This window comes from Prionailurus bengalensis, chromosome B2 (assembly GCF_016509475.1).
Source record: "Prionailurus bengalensis isolate Pbe53 chromosome B2, Fcat_Pben_1.1_paternal_pri, whole genome shotgun sequence".
NCBI classification, from domain to species: domain Eukaryota; kingdom Metazoa; phylum Chordata; class Mammalia; order Carnivora; family Felidae; genus Prionailurus; species Prionailurus bengalensis.
Genome location: NC_057349.1, coordinates 98,817,337 through 98,839,270, shown reverse-complemented (window position 1 = coordinate 98,839,270; position 21,934 = coordinate 98,817,337). Strand labels below are relative to the sequence as shown.

General features: G+C 38.0%; 1 protein-coding gene across 2 annotated transcripts in view; it reads right to left on the bottom strand.

Moving 5' to 3' along the window:
- Nucleotides 1-21,934, bottom strand: part of FIG4 (FIG4 phosphoinositide 5-phosphatase) — a 135,346-nt gene that overhangs the window by 90,208 nt on the left and 23,204 nt on the right. For both annotated transcript variants that reach the window (XM_043592095.1, XM_043592096.1), the window contains exons 4-7: nt 17,668-17,824; nt 12,046-12,096; nt 5,320-5,468; nt 1,806-1,934 (exon numbers count right to left, since the gene is read on the bottom strand). In XM_043592095.1, the coding sequence (XP_043448030.1) occupies nt 1,806-1,934; nt 5,320-5,468; nt 12,046-12,096; nt 17,668-17,824 (486 nt within the window). The remainder of the gene's footprint in view (nt 1-1,805; nt 1,935-5,319; nt 5,469-12,045; nt 12,097-17,667; nt 17,825-21,934) is intronic.

The window sequence follows — 21,934 nt, the reverse complement described above, 5'->3', positions numbered from 1 at the left end:
CTGTTTAACCTCTATACAGCTTATGTCACCTTATTTAACTTTCTGAGCCTCAGTTCCATCTTCTGTAAAGTGGTGTAAGTACTAACAAAGTAACTAACTTTATTAGATGGTTGGGAGGACTAGGCTAGGTAATGTGTGTAAACCAGTGCCTGTCCTATGGCAACTGCTGAATAGAAAGCAATTCCTTTTATTATCATAAAGACTTCCAAAATTCATTACATGCTTGATAACTAGGAAACTAGATTCATCATCTAAACTAATGGGCTTTAAAATTATAATCCATGGTGCTATTCCTTATTCTAAAAAAATAAACATATTTACTGTGCTTAATATATGCCTGGCCCTGAGTTAGCTCTTGGCAATACAAAAGTTTGGAACTACCTTTTAGAAGATGCCTTTAGAAACTGTGGCACATTCCTTTGTGCGCTCTTGGTGGTGAAAACCTTGTGTTCTTTCCAGGTAGATTTCACTTTTGGAAACAGAGAAAGTAATTCGGAGCCAAATCTCATTATTCACTGAATACACCAAGCAGATAATACTACTCACTGCTTGAAAATGACTATAAAGTAATGATCTCAAGTGTGGCACATAAATCTCACTCATTCCCATTTCAAACCTCCTCTATGTCCTCAGCTAGCCTCCCTTCTTCCCTCATTTGCCATCAAGAAGGCACCGCCGGCTGCCTTTAAGGCTAACCTCTCTAGATATACCCCTGGATCCCACTCCTCCCGAATGCTCTGGTGCAAGAAGGAATATTAATTAATTACATTTACCCACTTAATGGTCTCAACACAAAAAAGTCCTTTAAAGTTTTCACTCTAGGTCTTAAAAAAAAACCAAGGCACAAGAATGTCAACCGGAAAATAAGCTAAGTGTACAAATGCTCTACATGATATCGAAAAGGGACAGGAAAAACCTAAATACCACTCCTAGAAAGTATACACTGCCTTTCTAAACCTCGTAGCATGACAGCTCTTTCTTGAAAGGTTTCAACCATAGCTAGAAATTAAGTAAAAGGAAAAAAAAATATTTGTAACATTTAACTTGAAATCAGCTTAACCCAAGGTTCAACCTACTTCTACTTAATCTGTTACGTCCCTTCCCAATCCAGGCTTTTAGGACATTATGCCTGAACCACTGCAATCTCTTCCTAACTCCTGTCCCTGTTCTAGTCTCATTTTTCTTAATCCAGCTTGAAAACAGATGTCAACTCAACCCTCCTAAGTACTCCCATCTACATTACCCTCTTGAAAAAACTTTCCAAAATTCAGGCACCAAACCCAAAATGCTTACTTAGTCTGGCCACCAAAGCAGTCTGGTGACTGGCAATCTGACTCCCCACTACCCACGACATTGTACCTCCCAGGGATTTTACATGCAGAATGAAACTACTCCCATGACCTTCTCTACCCTTACGCTCATGATGCTTCCCCCACACCTATGTGCTCACTCCCTGCTTGCTGCTAAGGTCTGACTTTTGTTTAGAGCCCAGGCCAAGCCTGCCCCATCCTCCCCACCTGTCAGTGATTCTGCTCCTCCTCTCAAATAAGAATGATACTTACTGCCTATATCCCTTACTGTGCACGCAGCATTTTCTTCCCTGTTGTTTATCCTTTTGTGTACAAAATAGACCTGTTCAAATGGATTGCATTCCTCTGTATTTCCACTACCTGGTATCATGGGCAAGTTTTCCTGCTGGGTGCACAGAATGGTAAATATAATCTTAAAATTCATATATGGTTTCCTACAAATTGACACAGCATAAGTTTAATAATATATATCTTCGTTTTTTTGAAAAAGGATACTTGACTGTCCACAGAACCCATGAATAATATACAACAGCCAGTCACGATGCACAGTATTCTTAATTATATCTAGAAGTTCACCGTTCCACACATACTTCATATAAGGCTCACTGCAGATCCCAAATACTCCTGAAAAATAAAACTTGGTATCAGAAAGATAAGGAAATGGGTCAACGCTCCACTCATTTTTGACTTCTTAAGTTTTTAACTTCAAAATAAAATGCCTGGTTAATAGCACTGCCATTTTCATTGGCTATAATTCACGTCATCACTCAGAACAGCACAGAACTGTGCTGATTCTGTATAAAGTAAAAGAATAAACACATTTTTCTGATTTGTGAGAGCTTTTAACCTAAGAGAAAGGAAAACAATAGGGAAATTAAGGACACATGTACAAATACATGACTAAGGCCAAGAGACAGCACTTAAGCTGGCTGGAAGCATTGCTCTGGGGTTAGGCAGCCGGGGTCCAAATACTGGCTCTGCCTCTCATCAGCAGGATTACAGGTGTGACAAAGAGCGTTACTTACTATCTCAATGCCTCTGCTTCCTCAATCGTACCTGTGTCATGTGGTTGTTGTAAAGATGAAATAAGTTGGAAATACACATAAAGTGCTTTGAACCAGACCAGTGCCTTACTGATACTTCCGTAAGTGATATAGCTATTATCACATCAGGTTTTTTCTTTGTGAAGAAATTAATTTCATCAAACATGATTTCAGCATATCCAGATACATTTATTAAACACCAACAAGTTTTTAAAACTTACGTAAAGTACAGCATAAGAAATAAGTATAGTTAAAAGATAATGGCTTAAAAGACTAAAAAGTTCTGGGTAGCAGGCTATTTTCCTTCTCAAAACATGGTATGTTAAGAGTGTTTATATACTACGGCAAATACACTTGGTTTGATTCATAAAAACTAAATCTTCTCTGCCCTTTCAATGCTTTACGCAAAGCATGAATAGTACACACATGAACTAGGGTCCAGTCTTTGCCACTTACCAGACTCTGTGACCCCTGGTGAGTTGCTTAAACATTTCTGAACTGTGAAATGATGATACTACTACTCACCTCAGAGATATGTTCAGATTAAATTAACATACCCAAAGTAACTAATACACTGCCTGACAGAGTAGAGACTTTTAAAAAAATGTATTATTGTTTTTGTTTTCTACCTACCCCATACCTTCTACCCTTACTCTCTGTTTCCTATCAGCTTCCCCCTCTGTGGTAAGAGAATAGTGTACCCACCAAAAGATGTGTATGTCCTAATCACCAGAACATGTGAATATGTTATGTTACATGACAAGGAGAAATTGAAATTCAGATGGCATTCAGGTTGTTAATTAGGTGACCCTGAGATGGGGAGATTATTTTGGATTATCTAGGCGAGCCCAATGTGATCACAGGGTCATGGTAAGGAAAAGAGGAAAGCAAGAATGTGAATGTCAGAGTGATGTAACGTAGGAAAAAAACCTCACTGGCCATTGTTGGCTTTGAACACGGAAGGGGCCCCAAACCAAGGAATGTGGGCAGCCGGAAATGGCAAGAAAATGGATTTTCTCCAGGGTGTCAAAAAAGGAACGCAACCCTGCCAACACCCTAATTTTAGTCCACTGATACCTATTTGGAACTTCTGACTTCTGTAACATAGTACATTTGTATAGTTTCAAACCACTAAGTTTGCGGTAATTTGTTATAGCAGCTATGAAAACCTAATACACAATGTTATTCATATCTGCCAAGTAGAACTCCTCTAGAGAGAATAAAAAAATTAAGTGGCTTTTAGAGAATAAAACAATTAAGTGGAATCCTTAATTAGGATTCCAGAACAAATATTCAAATTCATATTTAGGATGACAGTGCAAATTTAGTAATACTTTAGCTTTTCTATTACGAAGCATGGTATTTAGAAGAAATGATGCAAACAAATATTCAGGCACACATTGCCTTATCCTCCACCTGTGTCTGGCAGTATAGGTTACAATTTGGGAGTCTGAACCAGGGCAAATTTATGTGGTCTGGATGTTCTGAGGTAGGTAGGGTGTACTGAGTTTGGCCTCAGTATAAGAGAGTCAATCTAATAGGTTAATAATAGTCAAGGGCAATGCCAGGGATGATATCCAGTTTAAGTAACACTCTAAGTCTACTTAGAGTGAACAAGAACCTTTGGCAAAATGTTAATAGGGCACAGCCTCTTCTTGAGTGTCCTGCAAGGACAAACTTTCCGACAATCTAACATTTAGATTACATTCTACCTCTCCACCCACATCTTCATCACCATTATTTAAGTTGCACAGAGCAAGGTGACCAAGACATCATTGACTTACTATGTCTCCATAGTAAATCCAATTCAGCTAAACTACTTTAAGCCTGAAACGATTCCTTCACAACATTCACTTTAGCTGTGCCCCTGGCTTTAGAGTTCTAGACCAACCCAAAAATCCAGGGATAAAGGTACCAATTCTGCTGTGTGACCAGTTGGTCTAGGATTTCCAGGGTGACCCTAGACTAGTCACATGTGGTCCTGCAGTGATCCTCCAGTGGCCCTGACATAAAAAGGCCTGTCCTGATACCATATGGTTTCACTCTTATGTGGATTCTGAGAAACTTAACAGAAACCCATGGGGGAGAAGAAGAAAAAAAAAAAAAAAAAAAGAAAAAAAAGAAAAACAAGAAAAAAAAGAAAGAAAAAAAAAGAGGTTAGAGTGGAAGAGAGCCAAAGCATAAGAGACTCTTAAAAACTGAGAACAAACTGAGGGTTGATGGGGGGTGGGAGGGAGGGGAGGGTGGGTGATGGGTAGTGAGGAGGGCATCTTTTGGGATGAGCACTGGGTGTTGTATGGAAACCAATTTGACAGTAAACTTCATATATTGAAAAAAAATAAAAATAAAATAAAATAAAATAAAAAGGCCTGTCTTGCTTGACTCTTGGGTCAAGCTGGGACCAATCAAAATAAGAACAGCTTTTGATATGCTGTACTGGTTCCTCAGCACACTGGCCATGTGATCTTAATCTCTACACCTAGGTTTTCCACTTAGTATTTATTTCTTTAAAAGTGGCATCATATCTACTGAGCAGAGTTTTTATGAGAATTAGAGATACTGCAGCAAATGTCTAGGATATAACAGATAACCCATGATGAGTTTTTTCCAAAACTCTCCAAGAGGTAAAATAGTGGTGTATTCTCCAATATTCAAAAAAACCAATTTCCCTTTCAAACTTCACCACAAGTCTAGACCTAAAATGTATTCCATTAAAAGTACATGGAAATTTCCTAGGAAATGTCAGCACACAATTTTCTGGCTGGCCCACAAATGAAATCACATCATGATTAACGGTCTCTCCATAAATGAACTGGTTAATAAGTTCATGTATCTGGAACAACCTCATGTAAGGACAAAGAACAATAAGGGATAGAGAACTATGAGGGAAATGTGAGTTAATTTCATGAGATGCCATTTCACGGATGCCGTATTAACATGCGTTAGATGTGCTGAAAACCACCTACCACTTCCACCCTGTGTAATTAGTCCTTCATCTTCAAAGATGTCGAAACTCTCCTGGCGAGGCTGGGTTGTTTCTGACTTTAACATCTCCAGGGGCATTCGCAAGACAGTGAGATTATATTGAAGTGAGTGGGACAAATCATAGCTGTAACTAAGAACATAACTGAAACTTAGTAAGAATTATAAAAGCAAAACATATTTCAGTCTTGGCTCCTATATGGAATGAAAAACTGTCAACTATATTAGCACCTGTTCTGTTACTTGGAAGCAATGCTATTCAAGCAAGCACTATAAAACCATGAATGTAACTGGAAATTTAAAAATCACTGCATCCCTAAAAAAATTAAAAACAGAAATACTTTCAAGCCAGTAACTCCACTTCTGGGTATTTACCCAATGAAAACAAAAACACTAATTTGAAAAGATATATGCTCCCCTATGTTTATTGCAGCATTATCTACAATAGCCAATATATAAATATGGAGGCAACCTAAGCGTCCACTGAAAACAATAAAAAAGAATGAGCTCTTGCCATCTGCAACAACAAAGATGGACTTAGAGGGCATTACACTAAGTGATATAAGTCAGACAGATAAAGAGAAATACTGTATGATTTCACTCAAATGTGGAATCTAAAAAACAACACAAACAAAAACAGAAACAGACTCATAAGTGCAGAGAACTGGTCATTGCCAGTGAGGCGAGAATGCAAGATGGGCAAAAGAGATAAAGGGGATTAAGGGGCACAAGCTAAAAATTATAAAGTAAGTAAATCACAGGGATCAAAAGCACAGCATAGGGAATATAGTCAATAATATTGTAATGATGTTGTATGATGATAGATGATGACTATACTTACCATGATGAACACTGAGTAATAAGCAGAATTGTCAATTCACTATGTTGTACACCTGAAACTAATATAATATTGTATGTCTACTATGCTTCAATTAAAAAATAGGGCACCTGGGTAGCTCAGTTGGTTGAACATCCGACTTCAGCTGAGGTCATGATCTCACAGCAGGTGAGTTTGAGTCCCGCATTGGGCTCTGTGCTGACAGCTCAAAGCCTGGAGCCTGCTTCAAATTCTATGTCTCCCTCTCTCTCTGTCCCTCCTTCACTCACGCTCTGTCTCTCTCCCTCTTTCTCTCTCAAAAATAGATAAACATTAAAAAAAAAAAAACTTTTAAATCACTGCATGACTTAGGCATTTGCACAATTAGATATATATGAGAAACCAACATTCACTGACTTGCAATATGCATTTTTTGCTTTACAGTGAGATCAGTATAACATCACAGCCTTGTGCAAAGAGGTCACACTCTCATACGTATCTGAATAGAGTTGTATAGATGTTACAGTATCTACGCAATAGTGCATGGTCTGTACTCTAGTTTACCTATGAACAAAAATAATTCTATTAATTTTAGTGGCAGTTCCATAACTGACTTCATAATAAAACAGGAATAAGAAAATAATACAGGGGCATCTGGGTGGCTCAGTCAGTTAGGCATCCAGCTTCGGTTCAGGTCATGATCTCATGATTAGTGAGTTCAAGATCCGCATCAGGCTCTGTGCTAACAGCTTAAAGCCTGGAGGCTGCTTCGGATTCTGTGTCTCCCTCTCTCTCTGTCCCTCCCCCATTCTCTCTCTCTCTATCTCAAAAATAAATAAACATTAAAAAAATGTTTTAAAAAGAAAATACAAGCCATTGTGATAAAATTTGTTTTAGAAGAGTAATACTCATCCAAAAAGTTATCACAGTCTTTGCAAATAAAATTTGGCTTTGAGGCCATAAGAAACCCATTTTACAATTCTGATTTCACATAATTAATAATTTTTAAAGTATGTCTAGTTATATATTTTAGCACAGAATGTCATCTAGAATTCATGTGTACCCAAATTCATAAAGATGGCTGCAATTTTGTCTGAAGACTCACAAATTATTTCAATTATTATTTCTTCTTTATTTATTTTTTTTTAATTTTTTTTTTCAACGTTTATTTATTTTTGGGACAGAGAGAGACAGAGCATGAACGGGGGAGGGGCAGAGAGAGAGGGAGACACAGTATCAGAAACAGGCTCCAGGCTCTGAGCCATCAGCCCAGAGCCCGACGTGGGGCTCGAACTCACGGACCGCGAGATCGTGACCTGGCTGAAGTCGGACGCTTAACCGACTGCGCCACCCAGGCGCCCGTCCTCTTTAATTTATTCATATAATTTGATTGAAATTTATTTTTTTCATTTGTGAAATTCAATTTTACTACATTTGCTAGATGAAGCCATTAATTTTACTAGTATCTAATCTCAGGGATAAAAGTTGTATTAAGAAGTTGGTTTTTCAATCATATTTACAATAGCATCAAAAAATAAAATACGATGGAATAAATTTAACCAAGGAAGAGAAAGATCTTACACTAAAAATTGTAAGACACTGATGAAATAAACTGAAGATACAAATAAATGGAAAGATTCCCCATGTTCATAGATCAGAATTAATATTGTTCAAATGTCCATACTACCCAAAGTCATAAACAGATCCATATCAAAATTCCAACAACATTTTTCACAGAGGTAGAACAAACAATCCTAAAATTGGTATGGAACCACAAAAGACCACCAATAGCCAAAGCAATCTTAAGAAAGAACAAAGAGGGGCGCCTGGGTGGCTCAGTCGGTTGGGCGGTTGACTTTGGCTCAGGTCACGATCCCGCGGACCGTGAGTTCGAGCCGGCGTCGGGCTCTGTGCTGACAGCTCGGAGCCTGGAGCCTGTTTCGGATTCCGTGTCTCCCTCTCTCTGACCCTCCCCCGTTCATGCTCTGTCTCTCTCTGTCTCAAAAATAAATAAACATTAAAAAAAAAAATTAAGGGGCGCCTGGGTGGCGCAGTCGGTTAAGCGTCCGACTTCAGCCAGGTCACGATCTCGCGGTCCGTGAGTTCGAGCCCCGCGTCGGGCTCTGAGCTGATGGCTCAGAGCCTGGAGCCTGTTTCCGATTCTGTGTCTCCTTCTCTCTCTGCCCCTCCCCCATTCATGCTCTGTCTCTCTCTGTCCCAAAAATAAATAAACGTTGAAAAAAAAAATTAAAAAAAAAAAAAAAGAAAGAACAAAGATGGAGGCATCACACTTTCAGATTTCAAACTTTTTTTTTAAAATGTTTTTTTTTTTTCAACGTTTATTTATTTTTGGGACAGAGAGACAGAGCATGAACGGGGGAGGGGCAGAGAGAGAGGGAGACACAGAATCGGAAACAGGCTCCAGGCTCTGAGCCATCAGCCCAGAGCCCGACGCGGGGCTCAAACTCACGGACCGCGAGATCGTGACCTGGCTGAAGTCGGACGCTTAACCGACTGCGCCACCCAGGCGCCCCTCAAACTTTTTTACAAAGCTACAACATTCAAAGTAGCGTGGCATAAAAATAGACACATATGTAGATCAGTGGAATAGAACTGAAGGCCCAGAAAGAAACCCATGCATACAGAGTCAACTATTTGACAAGAGAGCCAAGATGACACATGGAGAAAGGATAGTCTCTTCAATAAATGGTGCTGGGAAGACTGGATAACCACATGCAAACAATGAAGTTGGACTCTTGTCTTACACCACTCACAAAAAGTAACTCAAGATGGATTAAAGACTTAAATGCAAGACCCCAAACTGTAAACTTACTAGAAGAAGACAAAGGGGAAAAGCTCTTTGACATTAGTTTTAGCAAAGCTTTTATGGATATGACACCAAAACAACAGGCAACAAAAGCAAAAATAAATAAGTGGGACTACAGCAAACTAAAAAGCTTCTGCACAGAAAAAAAATCAATAAAATAAAAAGGCAACCTATGTAATGGGAGAAAATATTTACAAACCATGTATCTAGTAAGGGGTTAATATCCAAAGCACATACGGAACTCATATAACTGAAGAGCAAAAAAATAAAAAATAAAAAATAAAAAAAAACCCAAACAAAAAAACACAAAACATATCACCAAAACGAAAACCAAACAATCCAATTAAATAATGGGCAAAGGACCTGAATAGGCATTTTCCCAAAGAAAATGCCCTACAGACACATGAAAAAATGTTCAACATCGCATCAGGGATGCAAATTAAAAACACAATGAGATTGCAACTCATATCTGCTATAATGGCTATTATCAAAAAGACAAGAGACAAGTGTTGGTTAAGCTATGGAGAAAAAAGAATGCTTGTGCACTGCTGGTGGGAATGTAAATTGGTTTAGTCACTGTAGAAACTGTATGGAAGTTCCTTAAAAAACTAAAAATAGAACTACCAGGGATGCCTGAGTAGCTCAGTTGGTTGAGCAGCCGACTCGATTTCAGCTCAGGTCATGATCTCAAGGTCTGTGAGTTCGAGCCCTGCATCAGGTTCTGCACTGACAGCACAGAGCCTGCTTGGGATTCTCTCTCTCCCTCTCTCTCTGCCTCTCCTCTGCTGGCACTCTCTGTCTCTCAAAATAAAAAAATAGAACTGCCATATGATCCAGTATTCCCACTTATGAGTATATAGCCAAAAGAAATTAAATCATCATCTTAAGAGATATCTGCATACCCATGTTGACTGAAGCATTATTCATGATAGCCAAAACATGGAAACATCCTAAGAGTCCAGAAATAGGTAAATGGATAAAAAGGATATGGTGCACGTACACACACAGATATCATTCAACCATAAAAATAAAAGACAGAAATCCTGCTATTTGCAACAACATAGATGGAACTTGAGGGCAGTATACTAAGTGAAATAAGTCTGATTATTTCCATATGTTCTCACTTCTATGCAGAATCTAAAAAAGCCAAATAAGCTGTGTACTCGTCACACGGTACAAACTCCCAGCTATAAGACAAAAAAGATCTGGGCATCTAATGCATAGCATGGCAACTGTAATTAACAGTAATGAATTACAACCTCAAATTTGTTAAGAGCACATCTGGAATGTTTTCAACACACACACACACACACACACCCTCATAATTATGTGAGGGGATGGAGGTGTTGACTAACCTTATTGTGGTAATTATGTCATACTATTTATGTGTATCTAAACATCACGTTGTACACCTTAAACTTATAGATGATATATGTCAGTAATACCTCAATACGCGCAGGGGTTGGGGGGGAGGGATGTTGATTTTCGACTTCTAAAAATCAATTTTTTCCTAGTTAGAGTAACTGCTTTATTCCAGCCGAATCTTAAGAATGTAGTATATGCTTTTTGAAGCTTACTTATCAGACACAAAAACCTCAACCAACATATTTTACTTATGGGATGACTTGGCCAGAGAGCTCAGTGTCAGGATACAAACGAAGTTGAAATCATGGAGCAGAGGACCATTTCTAACAGCACCACCAAGTTGCAGTGATAACTTGCAGATGCTATAAACATAAAATTAAGCAACAAAGACAGAGAAGCAGATGACTGAGATAAACACAATGGAAATATACATTCAATAAACATTTGAGGAAGTGAAAGTTTTTTCTTTAGGAGCCCTTCAATATATACTACTGTTAAAATAATGAACTCCCTTCAGTTTTATGAAGACATAACCCATTCTATATAGTAAACACGTTTTTCTTTATTTCATAGGTAAACAAGTGGTTAACTGTATAAACAATTTAAAGGGGTGCTGGGGTGGCTCAGTTAAGCGTCCGACTCTTGAGCTCAGCTCAGGTCATGATCTCACGGTTTGTGAGATCCAGCCCCACGTGGGCTCTGTGCTGATAGCACTGAGCCTGCTTGAGATTCTCACTCTCCCTCTCTCTCTGCCCCGCCCCTGGCTCACACTTACATGTGCTCTCTTTCTCAAAATAAATAAATAAACAAAAAAAAGTGGCTAATGTTAAAAAAAAATTTTAATAAATTTAAAATAATGCATCAGTGCATGGCATCAAGAGTTACAACACTCTAGGCCCTCATTTAGTCCTTAGCACTCGTGTTCCTTTTTGGTGCATGCTATTTTGTGTTCTACCTTTTTAGTTTGGATATTACAGTTGAAAGAATTTTCCACTTAGCACAATAACCCTGTATCTCCTAGGCCTACATATTGGCCACATCAGTGGTGGTATAATACTCTATCACAATGCTCTGTTAAAATTTACTTGCCTGCCATTCAACTATTGGTATTTGGGTTGTCCCTGCATTGGCTGGCTTGCTCGCTTGGGGCTATCATAAACAGAGAAGCTATAAGTGTCCCTTTATAAACAGGAATTAATATTTTCTCTCCTAATTTATTTTCTTAGGATATATTTTCACAAATACTTAATGCTACATTCCTCTTCAGGAAAACTATTAATTTACAATGCCATTAGCGGTATCTTGGTATTGCAATAGTTCTTCCTATCCTGAATATGTTTTTAATTTTGCTAGATGGTTAACTAAACATTGAACTGTGAAATGGTTACAACTCTGTATTAGAAACTGAATGCAAATTTCATTTTGTAATTAAAAATTACAAAATAAGAATATTTCATTAAAATTCCACCTAAAACAAAGAGGATGTATATAGTGAGAACAGTTGCCCTTTAATTTGCCCATTCAATTATAAGATTTTTAAAGGGAAGAAATACCTGTACCTTTATGTTTTTAGATGAAATAATTTGGCCAATAAAAAAAATAAAGGAAGTACTATTGTGTCCTCTGATTTTGTTTTTACTTCCTGGAAAATAATATAAACATTTAAGTGACTAACAAGAGAAAAACTAAGTTTAGACTTACCTAAAGTAAAAATTGCTAGATAGGTCCACATTTTGAAAGATTCGTAGATACCTAAAAAGAAAAGCATATTACATTCACTTAATACTATCATTTTGCATAGCTTAATTATACTCACATATACATTTATATTTGTGAATACTCTCATTACAACTGAGGAATTCAGGGGCCACCTGGCTGGCTCAGTTGGTAGAGCATGCAACTCTTGATCTTGGGGCTGTGAGTTCAAGTCCCATGATGGGTGCAGAGATTACTTAAAAATAAAATATTTTTTAAAAACCCTGGGGAATTCAATCCATACCTGCAGTAGGGATTTCATCTGAAGCAATTTCTAAGTCTGTTGATTGTCCCTTCAGAGACCCTTAACTTTATAGTTTGACCACTTCCTCATCCCTGATTGTGACAGAGAGGGAGAGTCATGTACTGAGATGTGGGGCACTTAGACTCAGGGCAAGACAGAAGTAAATACTGTTCTTGTTTTTACAATTATGTGCTTTGCAAATGCTTTGAGGTTGGAGAGAGGACAGTAATGAAAACAAGCAAAAATGTTCGTGGGTCACCATGATTTTAAATTGTAAAGTTTTTCAACTGCAAAAACAAAACAAAACAAAACAAAAAAAACAACAAAAAAAACCCCAAACGTACAAAATAAAATATCTGCATATCTATCCCTCAGGATTAATACATGTTAACATTTTTTTCAAATTCTTTCAACTTTTTAAAGACTTTTGATCACAAATGGGTACTGAGTTTGTTAAGCATATTTTCTACAAATATTAAGATGATCATAGTTTTCCCCAAAATATTTTAATGTAGTGAAGTGCTCCAGCAAAATTTTCTAGTGCTGATACAACCATGCATTGCAGGGATAACCTCTACTTCTCATTTTGTATAAAATGTTGAGTTGTACTGTATTTGTATTTCCTAATATTTTACCAAGTCTTTTTTTAAGTTTATTTATTTACTTTTTAGTAATCTCTGCACCCAACATGGAGCTCAAACTCATGACTCAGAGATCAAGACTTGCATGCTCTTCCAACTGAGCCAGCCAGGGACACCACCAAATCTTTTATTAAGTGACTTATTGCATTAGATAGTTTTATAAATACGTTACAAGTTTTACCTACCTAGTAATACTACTACTTCAGCCTACCTATAACAAACTATTAATATAATTGTATCTTGCTCTGGATAATGTCCACTGCTACACAGTATTAATCCTACAGTAATTTCACTCTTTATTTTAATAAATAATTTTAATTTTTTAATTATTTTTAAAATTTATTTATTTTATTTTATTTTTTTATATATATGAAATTTATTGACAAATTGGTTTCCATACAACACCCAGTGCTCATCCCAAAAGGTGCCCTCCTCAATACCCATCACCCACCCTCCCCTCCCTCCCACCCCCCCATCAGCCCTCAGTTTGTTCTCATTTTTTAAGAGTCTCTTATGCTTTGGCTCTCTCCCACTCTAACCTCTTTTTTTTTTTTTTCCTTCCCCTCCCCCATGGGTTCCTGTTAAGTTTCTCAGGATCCACATAAGAGTGAAACCATATGGTATCTGTCTTTCTCTGTATGGCTTATTTCACTTAGCATCACACTCTCCAGTTCCATCCACGTTGCTACAAAAGGCCATATTTCATTTTTTCTCATTGCCACGTAATATTCCATTGTGTATAGAAACCACAATTTCTTTATCCATTCATCAGTTGATGGACATTTAGGCTCTTTCCATAATTTGGCTATTGTTGAGAGTGCTGCTATGAACATTGGGGTACAAGTGGCCCTATGCATCAGTGCTCCTGTATCCCTTGGATAAATTCCTAGCAGTGCTATTGCTGGGTCATAGGGTAGGTCTATTTTTAATTTTCTGAGGAACCTCCACACTGCTTTCCAGAGCGGCTGCACCAATTTGCATTCCCACCAACAGTGCAAGAGGGTTCCCGTTTCTCCACATCCTCTCCAGCATCTATAGTCTCCTGATTTGTTCATTTTGGCCACTCTGACTGGCGTGAGGTGATACCTGAGTGTGGTTTTGATTTGTATTTCCCTGATAAGGAGCGACGCTGAACATCTTTTCATGTGCCTGTTGGCCATCCGGATGTCTTCTTTAGAGAAGTGTCTATTCATGTTTTCTGCCCATTTCTTCACTGGGTTATTTGTTTTTCGGGTGTGGAGTTTGGTGAGCTCTTTATAGATTTTAGATACTAGCCCTTTGTCCGATATGTCATTTGCAAATATCTTTTCCCATTCCGTTGGTTGCCTTTTAGTTTTGTTGGTTGTTTCCTTTGCTGTGCAGAAGCTTTTTATCTTCATAAGGTCCCAGTAATTCACTTTTGCTTTTAATTCCCTTGCCTTTGGGGATGTGTTGAGTAAGAGATTGCTACGGCTGAGGTCAGAGAGGTCTTTTCCTGCTTTCTCCTCTAAGGTTTTAATGGTTTCCTGTCTCACATTCAGGTCCTTTATCCATTTTGAGTTTATTTTTGTGAATGGTGTGAGAAAGTGGTCTAGTTTCAACCTTCTGCATGTTGCTGTCCAGTTCTCCCAGCACCATTTGTGAAAGAGGCTGTCTTTTTTCCATTGGATGTTCTTTCCTGCTTTGTCAAAGATGAGTTGGCCATACGTTTGTGGGTCTAGTTCTGGGGTTTCTATTCTATTCCATTGGTCTGTGTGTCTGTTTTTGTGCCAAAAATTTATTTTTGAGAGAGACAGAGTGTGAGCTGGGGAGGGGCATAGAGAGAGAGAGAGACAGAATCCGAAGCAGGCTCCAGGCTCTGAGCTGTCAGCACAGAGCTTAACACGGGGCTTGAATTCACAAACTGCTAGATTGTGCCCTGAGCCAAAGTCAGACACTTAACCTACTGAGCCACCCAGGTGCCCCAGTAATTTCACTCTTTAAAGACAGTCAAATCACTATATAGAACAACATAATTTCTTTTACCATTCCTGGCTAAAGAATCATAAAGATGAGGTTTATAAGTAATAACCTCTTCAACTTTTTCTCACCCCTTAGATTCACATGTGCTGGTCTGATTCACTTTTTAAAAGAAAATTATTACTGAAGTACAGTTGGCAAAAATGTTATATTGGTTTCAGGTGTACAACATGGTGATTTGACAATTCTGTACATTACTCAATGTTCACTATGGTAAGTGTACTTACCATCTGTCATGATACAACATTATTACAATATTATTGACTATATTCCCCATGCTGTACTTTTCATCTTCATGACTTATTTATAACTGGAAGCTTGTACTTCTTAATCCCCTTCACCTATTTCACCCATCCTCCCACCTCTGCTCCTATGGCAACCACCAATTTGTTCTCTGTATTCATGAGTCTGTTTCTGGTTTTGGTTTGTTATTTGTACTGTTTTTCAGATTCCACATATAAATGAGATCACATGGCATTTATCTTTCTCTGTCTGACTTATTTTACTTAGCGTAACACCTTCTAGGTCTACCCATGTTGTCACGAATCACAAGAGCTCATTCTCTTTATGGCTGAGTAATATTCCATGGTGTGTGTGTGTGTGTGTGTGTGTGTGTGTGTGTACACGCATATGCACCACATCTTATTTATCCATTCATCTATGGATGGATACTTGAGTTGCTTCCACATCTTGGCTACTGTAGATAATGTTGCAATAAACATAGGGTTGCATGTATCTTTTTGAGTCAGTGTTTTTGTTTTCTTTTGGGAGTACCTAATTTACTTTCAATCAACATACTATGTCTTCCTGTAAGATATGCAGGATATAATTTTTTTCAGTTAGTATAAGACAAAGGACTACTTTGTTAAATTCTTATTTAATCTGAATAGGTAAATAATCTGAAACCAATTATTTTTTGACAACTCCATTTCCATATATCATCAAAGACAGAATCATGAGAGTCCAAAATCCACTAAGAGGTTCTTAAGCAACAGAGCCACACCACCTTTAAATTTTGGCTCATGTATCTAGAACAACACTATAAAAGTATAGAGTGTAACTAAAATTTAAACTTAAAAACAAATAAGCATGCCTAACTTTGTTCCATTTTAACCTTTATTATGTTCATAATAAATAAATTTATGTATTAAGATAAATCAATTCTATTCTTTTCTCTATCAACTTATTAATAGCCTTTTCCCACATTCCCAAGGCTCCCAAGGCTCTAATTTCCCTCCAAAACTTTTTAAAGATTTCAAATCTACAGAAAAATTGGAAGGAAAAATAGTACAATAAATCCCATTATGTCCTTCATTTGAATTCACTGTTAGATCTCTCTCCTTAAACACACACATGCACATTCCCTCTTTTTAAATACACAAGTATGTTTTATTTTCCTAAAGCATTTTCAGTAAGTAGCAGGCATGATGACACTTCACTCTTAAATATTTTAGTATATATCTATTATGAACAAAGATAATCTCCTAAAAAAGAATATCATGGGGCGCCTGGGTGGCTCAGTCGGTTAAGCAGCCGACTTTGGCTCAGGTCATGATCTCGCGGTCTGTGAGTTCGAGCCCCGCGTCGGGCTCTGTGCTGACAGCTCAGAGCCTGGAGCCTGTTTCGGATTCTGTGTCTCCCTCTCTCTGACCCTCCCCCATTCATGTTCTGTCTCCCTCTGTCTCAAAAATAAATAAACGTTAAAAAAATTTAAAAAAAAGAATATCATTTTTACACTTAAAATTTAATACTGATTCAGTACCTCCTAGTATATAATCCATGTACAAATTGTGCACATGAAGTTCTTTGCAGCTCTGTGTGTAAATGCACACACCTGTGTACGCACACATACGTTTTAATCCAGGATCCAACAGATATTCATGTGCTGCATCTGGTTGTCATGCCTGTTCTAAAATCTAGAACAGTCCTCTGGCTTTTTCGGTCTTTGATGACACTGTCATCTTTAAAGAGTTCAGGCCAGTTGTCTTACAGAATGTCCCACAAGATGGGTTTGTCTGATTATTTCCTCATGCTCAGATTCAAGTTAAATATTGCCAGAGGGGAGGGGGTTGGATTGGAGGATGGGTGAAATAGGTGAAGAGGATTAAGGGGTATAAACTCCCAGTTGTAAAAGAAATCACAGGGATGAAAAGTACAGCACAGGGAATGTAGTTAATAACACTGTAACAATGTCATATGGCAACAGACAGGAACCACACTCATCATGGTGAGCACAGCATAAAAAAACAAATACATATATATTTTTAGCAAGAAAACTATGCAGGTAATCTGTGTCCTTCCCATTGCTTCACACCGAGAGGCAGATAATGTCAGTTTTGTCACATGATGCTAAGTTTGAACATTTGGGTTAAGTATGTTTGCCATTCTTTTTTTTTTTCTTTGTAAATAAAAAGATTCATGGAGTAGATGTTGAGACTGAGTGAATATTCTTCCCTCAATAACATTTCACCTAATGCCTTTAGTAGCTGTTGTTGATCCTCACCTGAATCAACTGTTGTAACAGAGGTTAATAATAGACCTTGGACAAAACTACAGAATTCTGAGCTAGTATTTTGCATCTTTAACATAACACCTATAATATTTTGACTGTATTTTGTTTCCTAGTTGGTCTACCACATTTAAAAACAACAACAACAACAAACAGTAGTTACCACTGCTACATACCGGGCTTCATCAGGATGAGTAATTCGTACAGAATCGTTGGGTATATAGATCATATTTGTATCTTCAACCTTATATATTGCATGACCTCCAATATCTGCCATCTTCCTCCTTTTAGTTATTAACACAATATAATAGCCTTCTAGAAACCTCACAAAACCTATGCAACAAAAAGAAAGATAAAGTTTCCTACACTTAGTAATGCTTTTAGATATATATTTAACATTTATTTATTTTTGAGACAGAGAGAGGCAGAGCATGAATGGGGGAGGGTTAGAGAGAGAGAGACACAGAATCTGAAACAGGCTCCAGGCTCTGAGCTGTCAGCACAGAGCCCAACGTGGGGCTCGAACTCACAGACCGTGAGATCATGACCTGAGCTGAAGTCAGCTGCTTAACCGACTGAGCCACCCAGGCGCCCTAGATATATATTTAAAAGGCAAAAGTTTTCTGCCACATTTCCTACGTTATTTCTGATTCACAGCCATACACATTTTCAGTGGTATTATAATTAATCTCCATACTGACATATATCTCACTTAAAAAATACTACTCTAAACCATTTTATCTCAGTCATTCTTTTATATTTAGTCTCATTCCAAATAGGATTGATGTGCTTTAAGCAAAAATATACACAAGATTAAGGGGAGTTGGTTATTTAATAAGTATAGAGTTTCATTTCACAAGATGAAAAGTCCTAGAGATCTGTTGCACAACAAGGTATGTATAGTTAACATTATTATACTGTACACTTGAAAATGGCTAAGACTGTAACTTTTATGTCATATTTATACAGATATGCAAACTAAATCAATATATATATTAGTAAAAAGTACATAAAAGCAAACAGAAAACCAAGTAAGTTTTCAGAAACTTACAGTACTGTGCTAACATGCACCTGTGAATCTCGATGGGGGATAAAGATTAAGAACCTCATCCTCTTTTTTAAAAAGAAATTAACCAGGGCACCTGGGTGGCTCAGTCACTTGAGCATCCAACTTCAGCTCAGGTCATGATCTCACAGTTCGTGAGTTCGAGCCCCTCATCAGGCTTGCTGCTGTCAGTGAACAGCCCACTTTGGATCGTCTGTCCCCCTCTCTCTTTCCCCTCCCTGACCCCCACTCACAATCTTTCTCTCTGTCAAAAATGAATAAACATTTATTTTTTAAATAAACAAATAAAAATAAAAATAAATTAACCAAAGGATAAGTTCTGAGGAACATACATTGGGACGTGTTGCTCAAAAGGAAGAATAAACTTCATAGATTCTTGAGTACTAGTAGCAAAACCCAACTGGACCCACCTTTAAAAAAAGAAATTTATATTAAGGGTACTGAGGTGATCCAAGGCACCAATGGGCAACAATATGATTGGGCCTCTGAAAAACACCTAGTGTCAAGACCTGAACATGTGCTCCATTCTTCTCTCTATATATAGACTAGCCTCCTCCACAGACCAGCCCCCTCCACTTCTCTGTGGTGGGAAACACAGCTGCTAACAGCTCTAAGTTTTACACCCAAAAGCTTCACTGGAAAAAACAACTTTTTTTTATCAAGTTCAATTCCAGAATCCCTAGGAAAGGACGTGGACTGGCCCAACTTGGATTGGGTGCCCAGCCCTGGACCAATCAATGGTTGCCAAGGAAGAGAGTCACACCGCATCGGAAGCCATTTATACAATAACGAGGTGACTTCAATGGGACAGGGAGAGGTGGAGCCAGATCCCAAAAAAAGTGGAGGGTTTCAGCAAACAATATATCCAGTAAATTGCATATCCTTCATGCAATCTTCCACAGGTATCACCTGTGATAGTTAAGCTTGAAAGTTGGAGCATTATAAAACTATATTTTATGTCAAATCATTGAAGTGCACATGTTGTACATGGGTGATTAAAGACCATATGTGTTATGTTTAGAAGCACTAAGTTCTTAGCAACACCCTACTTATTGTATAGTCTTGGTTAAATTTTTTTTGGCTCCCAGAACTTTTGCTTTGGGAGTGAAAACTAACTCCCTTTGGGGGGTAGGGGTCATTTCCAAAATGGCAAAATGAGGACACCAGCAGACCCTCTCTCCAGTGAAACAAACAAAACTGGTAAAATTTATAAAAACAAAACAAAACTTCTAAAGTTTCTGGAAATTGTTCTAATGGCATATAACAAATGGAGAAATATTTATTCAAGAAAATCTACTAAACCTTGGTAAGAACAGCAAGTGTGTGACATCTGAACCATAACCTGCTTCCCTTTCACACCTCTCTCCCAGTCTGGTGTGACTGGATATCAACTCTGGGCAGGTGTAACCAAGAGGATAGTGTTTTCCCTCTCTCCCTAGTTCTCAGTCTAAGGCCAAGGTTTCTGCTCAGAAGGTGCAGGCCACCAGAATGTCTCATCCCCTCCAGTTCTGTGTTATAGGAGCTCTATTCCCAGGTAAGCTCTGCTGAGATTGGGGAATTCCTTCTTCTCCCCAGCTCCTACTTGTAGAGACTCTACCCCAGCATGACTGGTCAAGAATACGGGGTCCCCATTGCCCTCACCCCAGCTCACTGGTAGCAAGAGTCAGATACTATCATACAGCTGACTTCCTATCAGAAACGATGGAGGGCACAAGGCTGTAGGATAATATATTCAAAGTACTGAAAGAAAGAAAAAACTGTCAACCAAGAATCTTATATCTAGCATAATTATCTTTCAAAACTTTCTCATGTGTACATGTGCATGTTCTCACACACGCTTGCACTATCTCTCTCTCTCTCTCAGAGTGTTATATTCTGTAACGTCTGAGCTAGGATTTGATACTATGAATTTTTTGTTCTAGAATTGACAAATACCTAATGTCTGTGTCTTGTTATTCTCAGCTGACAAAAAAAAGGAAACTAGGAATTGACTATATTAACATAAATGAGCTAAAATATACAAGAGAAAAAGCTACTGAGGAAAAAACACCATTAAAAGAGTGAAGCATACTTATATTTTAGAGATCCACAAAGTGCAAAGTGCTTCTAAAAAAAATGTTCATTTACTCCTTTCTTTGCCTTAGAGACTGGCAAAAAATTCCCTGACTAAAGCTGAAGGATGCAGGAATAGGGAGGAAAAGAGCTGATGACAATCTCATTAAAAGCGAGTAAAAAAGAAGCTATCCTTTTACAAGGATAAAACTCATAAAAGTAAAGCCCTTGGAAGCAGCAAAAAAACACTCAAGGGTTTAAATAACAAGTTTTTCCAAAATGAATGAGTTTTCCTTTCATTCTTGCTATATATTTACTTTTTATTGAAAAAAAGATCTCTAATAATTTCTCAATCTATACTCCAACTGAATTTTAATTTCATGTTTTTTAGCTCAAGACTATTTATACCATTCTACCTTTCTCTTCATAATCTGAATACAGGGAAGTAAATATATTGCACAAAAGAGACTTCTACCAGCACAAATGCCTTCGGTTTATTATAAATGAAATTCTTTCCTTCTTCCTTTTTACTACCAACTGGAAATGTCACTCTCATTTTTAAAAAGTTCCTATCAAATACAGCCAACAATTAAAAGACTTCAGAAAGGCACAGAACATCTGCCAGGAGTTAGCCTATTCACCACTTAAACACACCAAAATCAGAACAAGTTTTTTCATCTTCATTCTGTGTACTTATGACCCCAGACCAATTTCACTGAGCACTTCTCAGAAGCCATGATGACAGTCATCTTGCAAAAGTGATTTCTCTCCCTCCCCATAGAGAAGGCATTTTCATTTGAAATGGACACCGAGCAAAGTATACAGAAAAGGACAGTATAAAAGGATGCAGTGGGAGTTCTGGTGGCTGGAGAGGACCCCACCAGCCCACCAACAGAGAAGAATGCAGTATCCCACTTCAGGGGTCACCACCATGCCAGCTAGTCATTATCTTAAAAGCCTTTAGGGAGAACAGCACTCTGGCAGAGAAGCATGAAAAACCTCCATAAGGTACATAGGATCTAGGCACAACAGAGCTCTCTAGAACCAGTGACTCTCTAACACCAAATCTACTGGTCCCTTACTGGTCTGAGGCTCACACTATGTTGCTGTTATCTTCATTATTATCATGGATCTGCAATCCATTTCTTTCTTTTTTTTAATTTTTTAATTTAATCAAATGCATTTTTGAGAGAGAGAGAGAGAGAGAGAGAGAAGGGCAGAAAGAGAGGGACACACAGAAACTGAACCAGGCTCCGGACTCTGAGCTGTCAGCATGGCTCGTGCTCACAAACTGTGAGATCATGACCTAAGCCCAAGTCACCCTG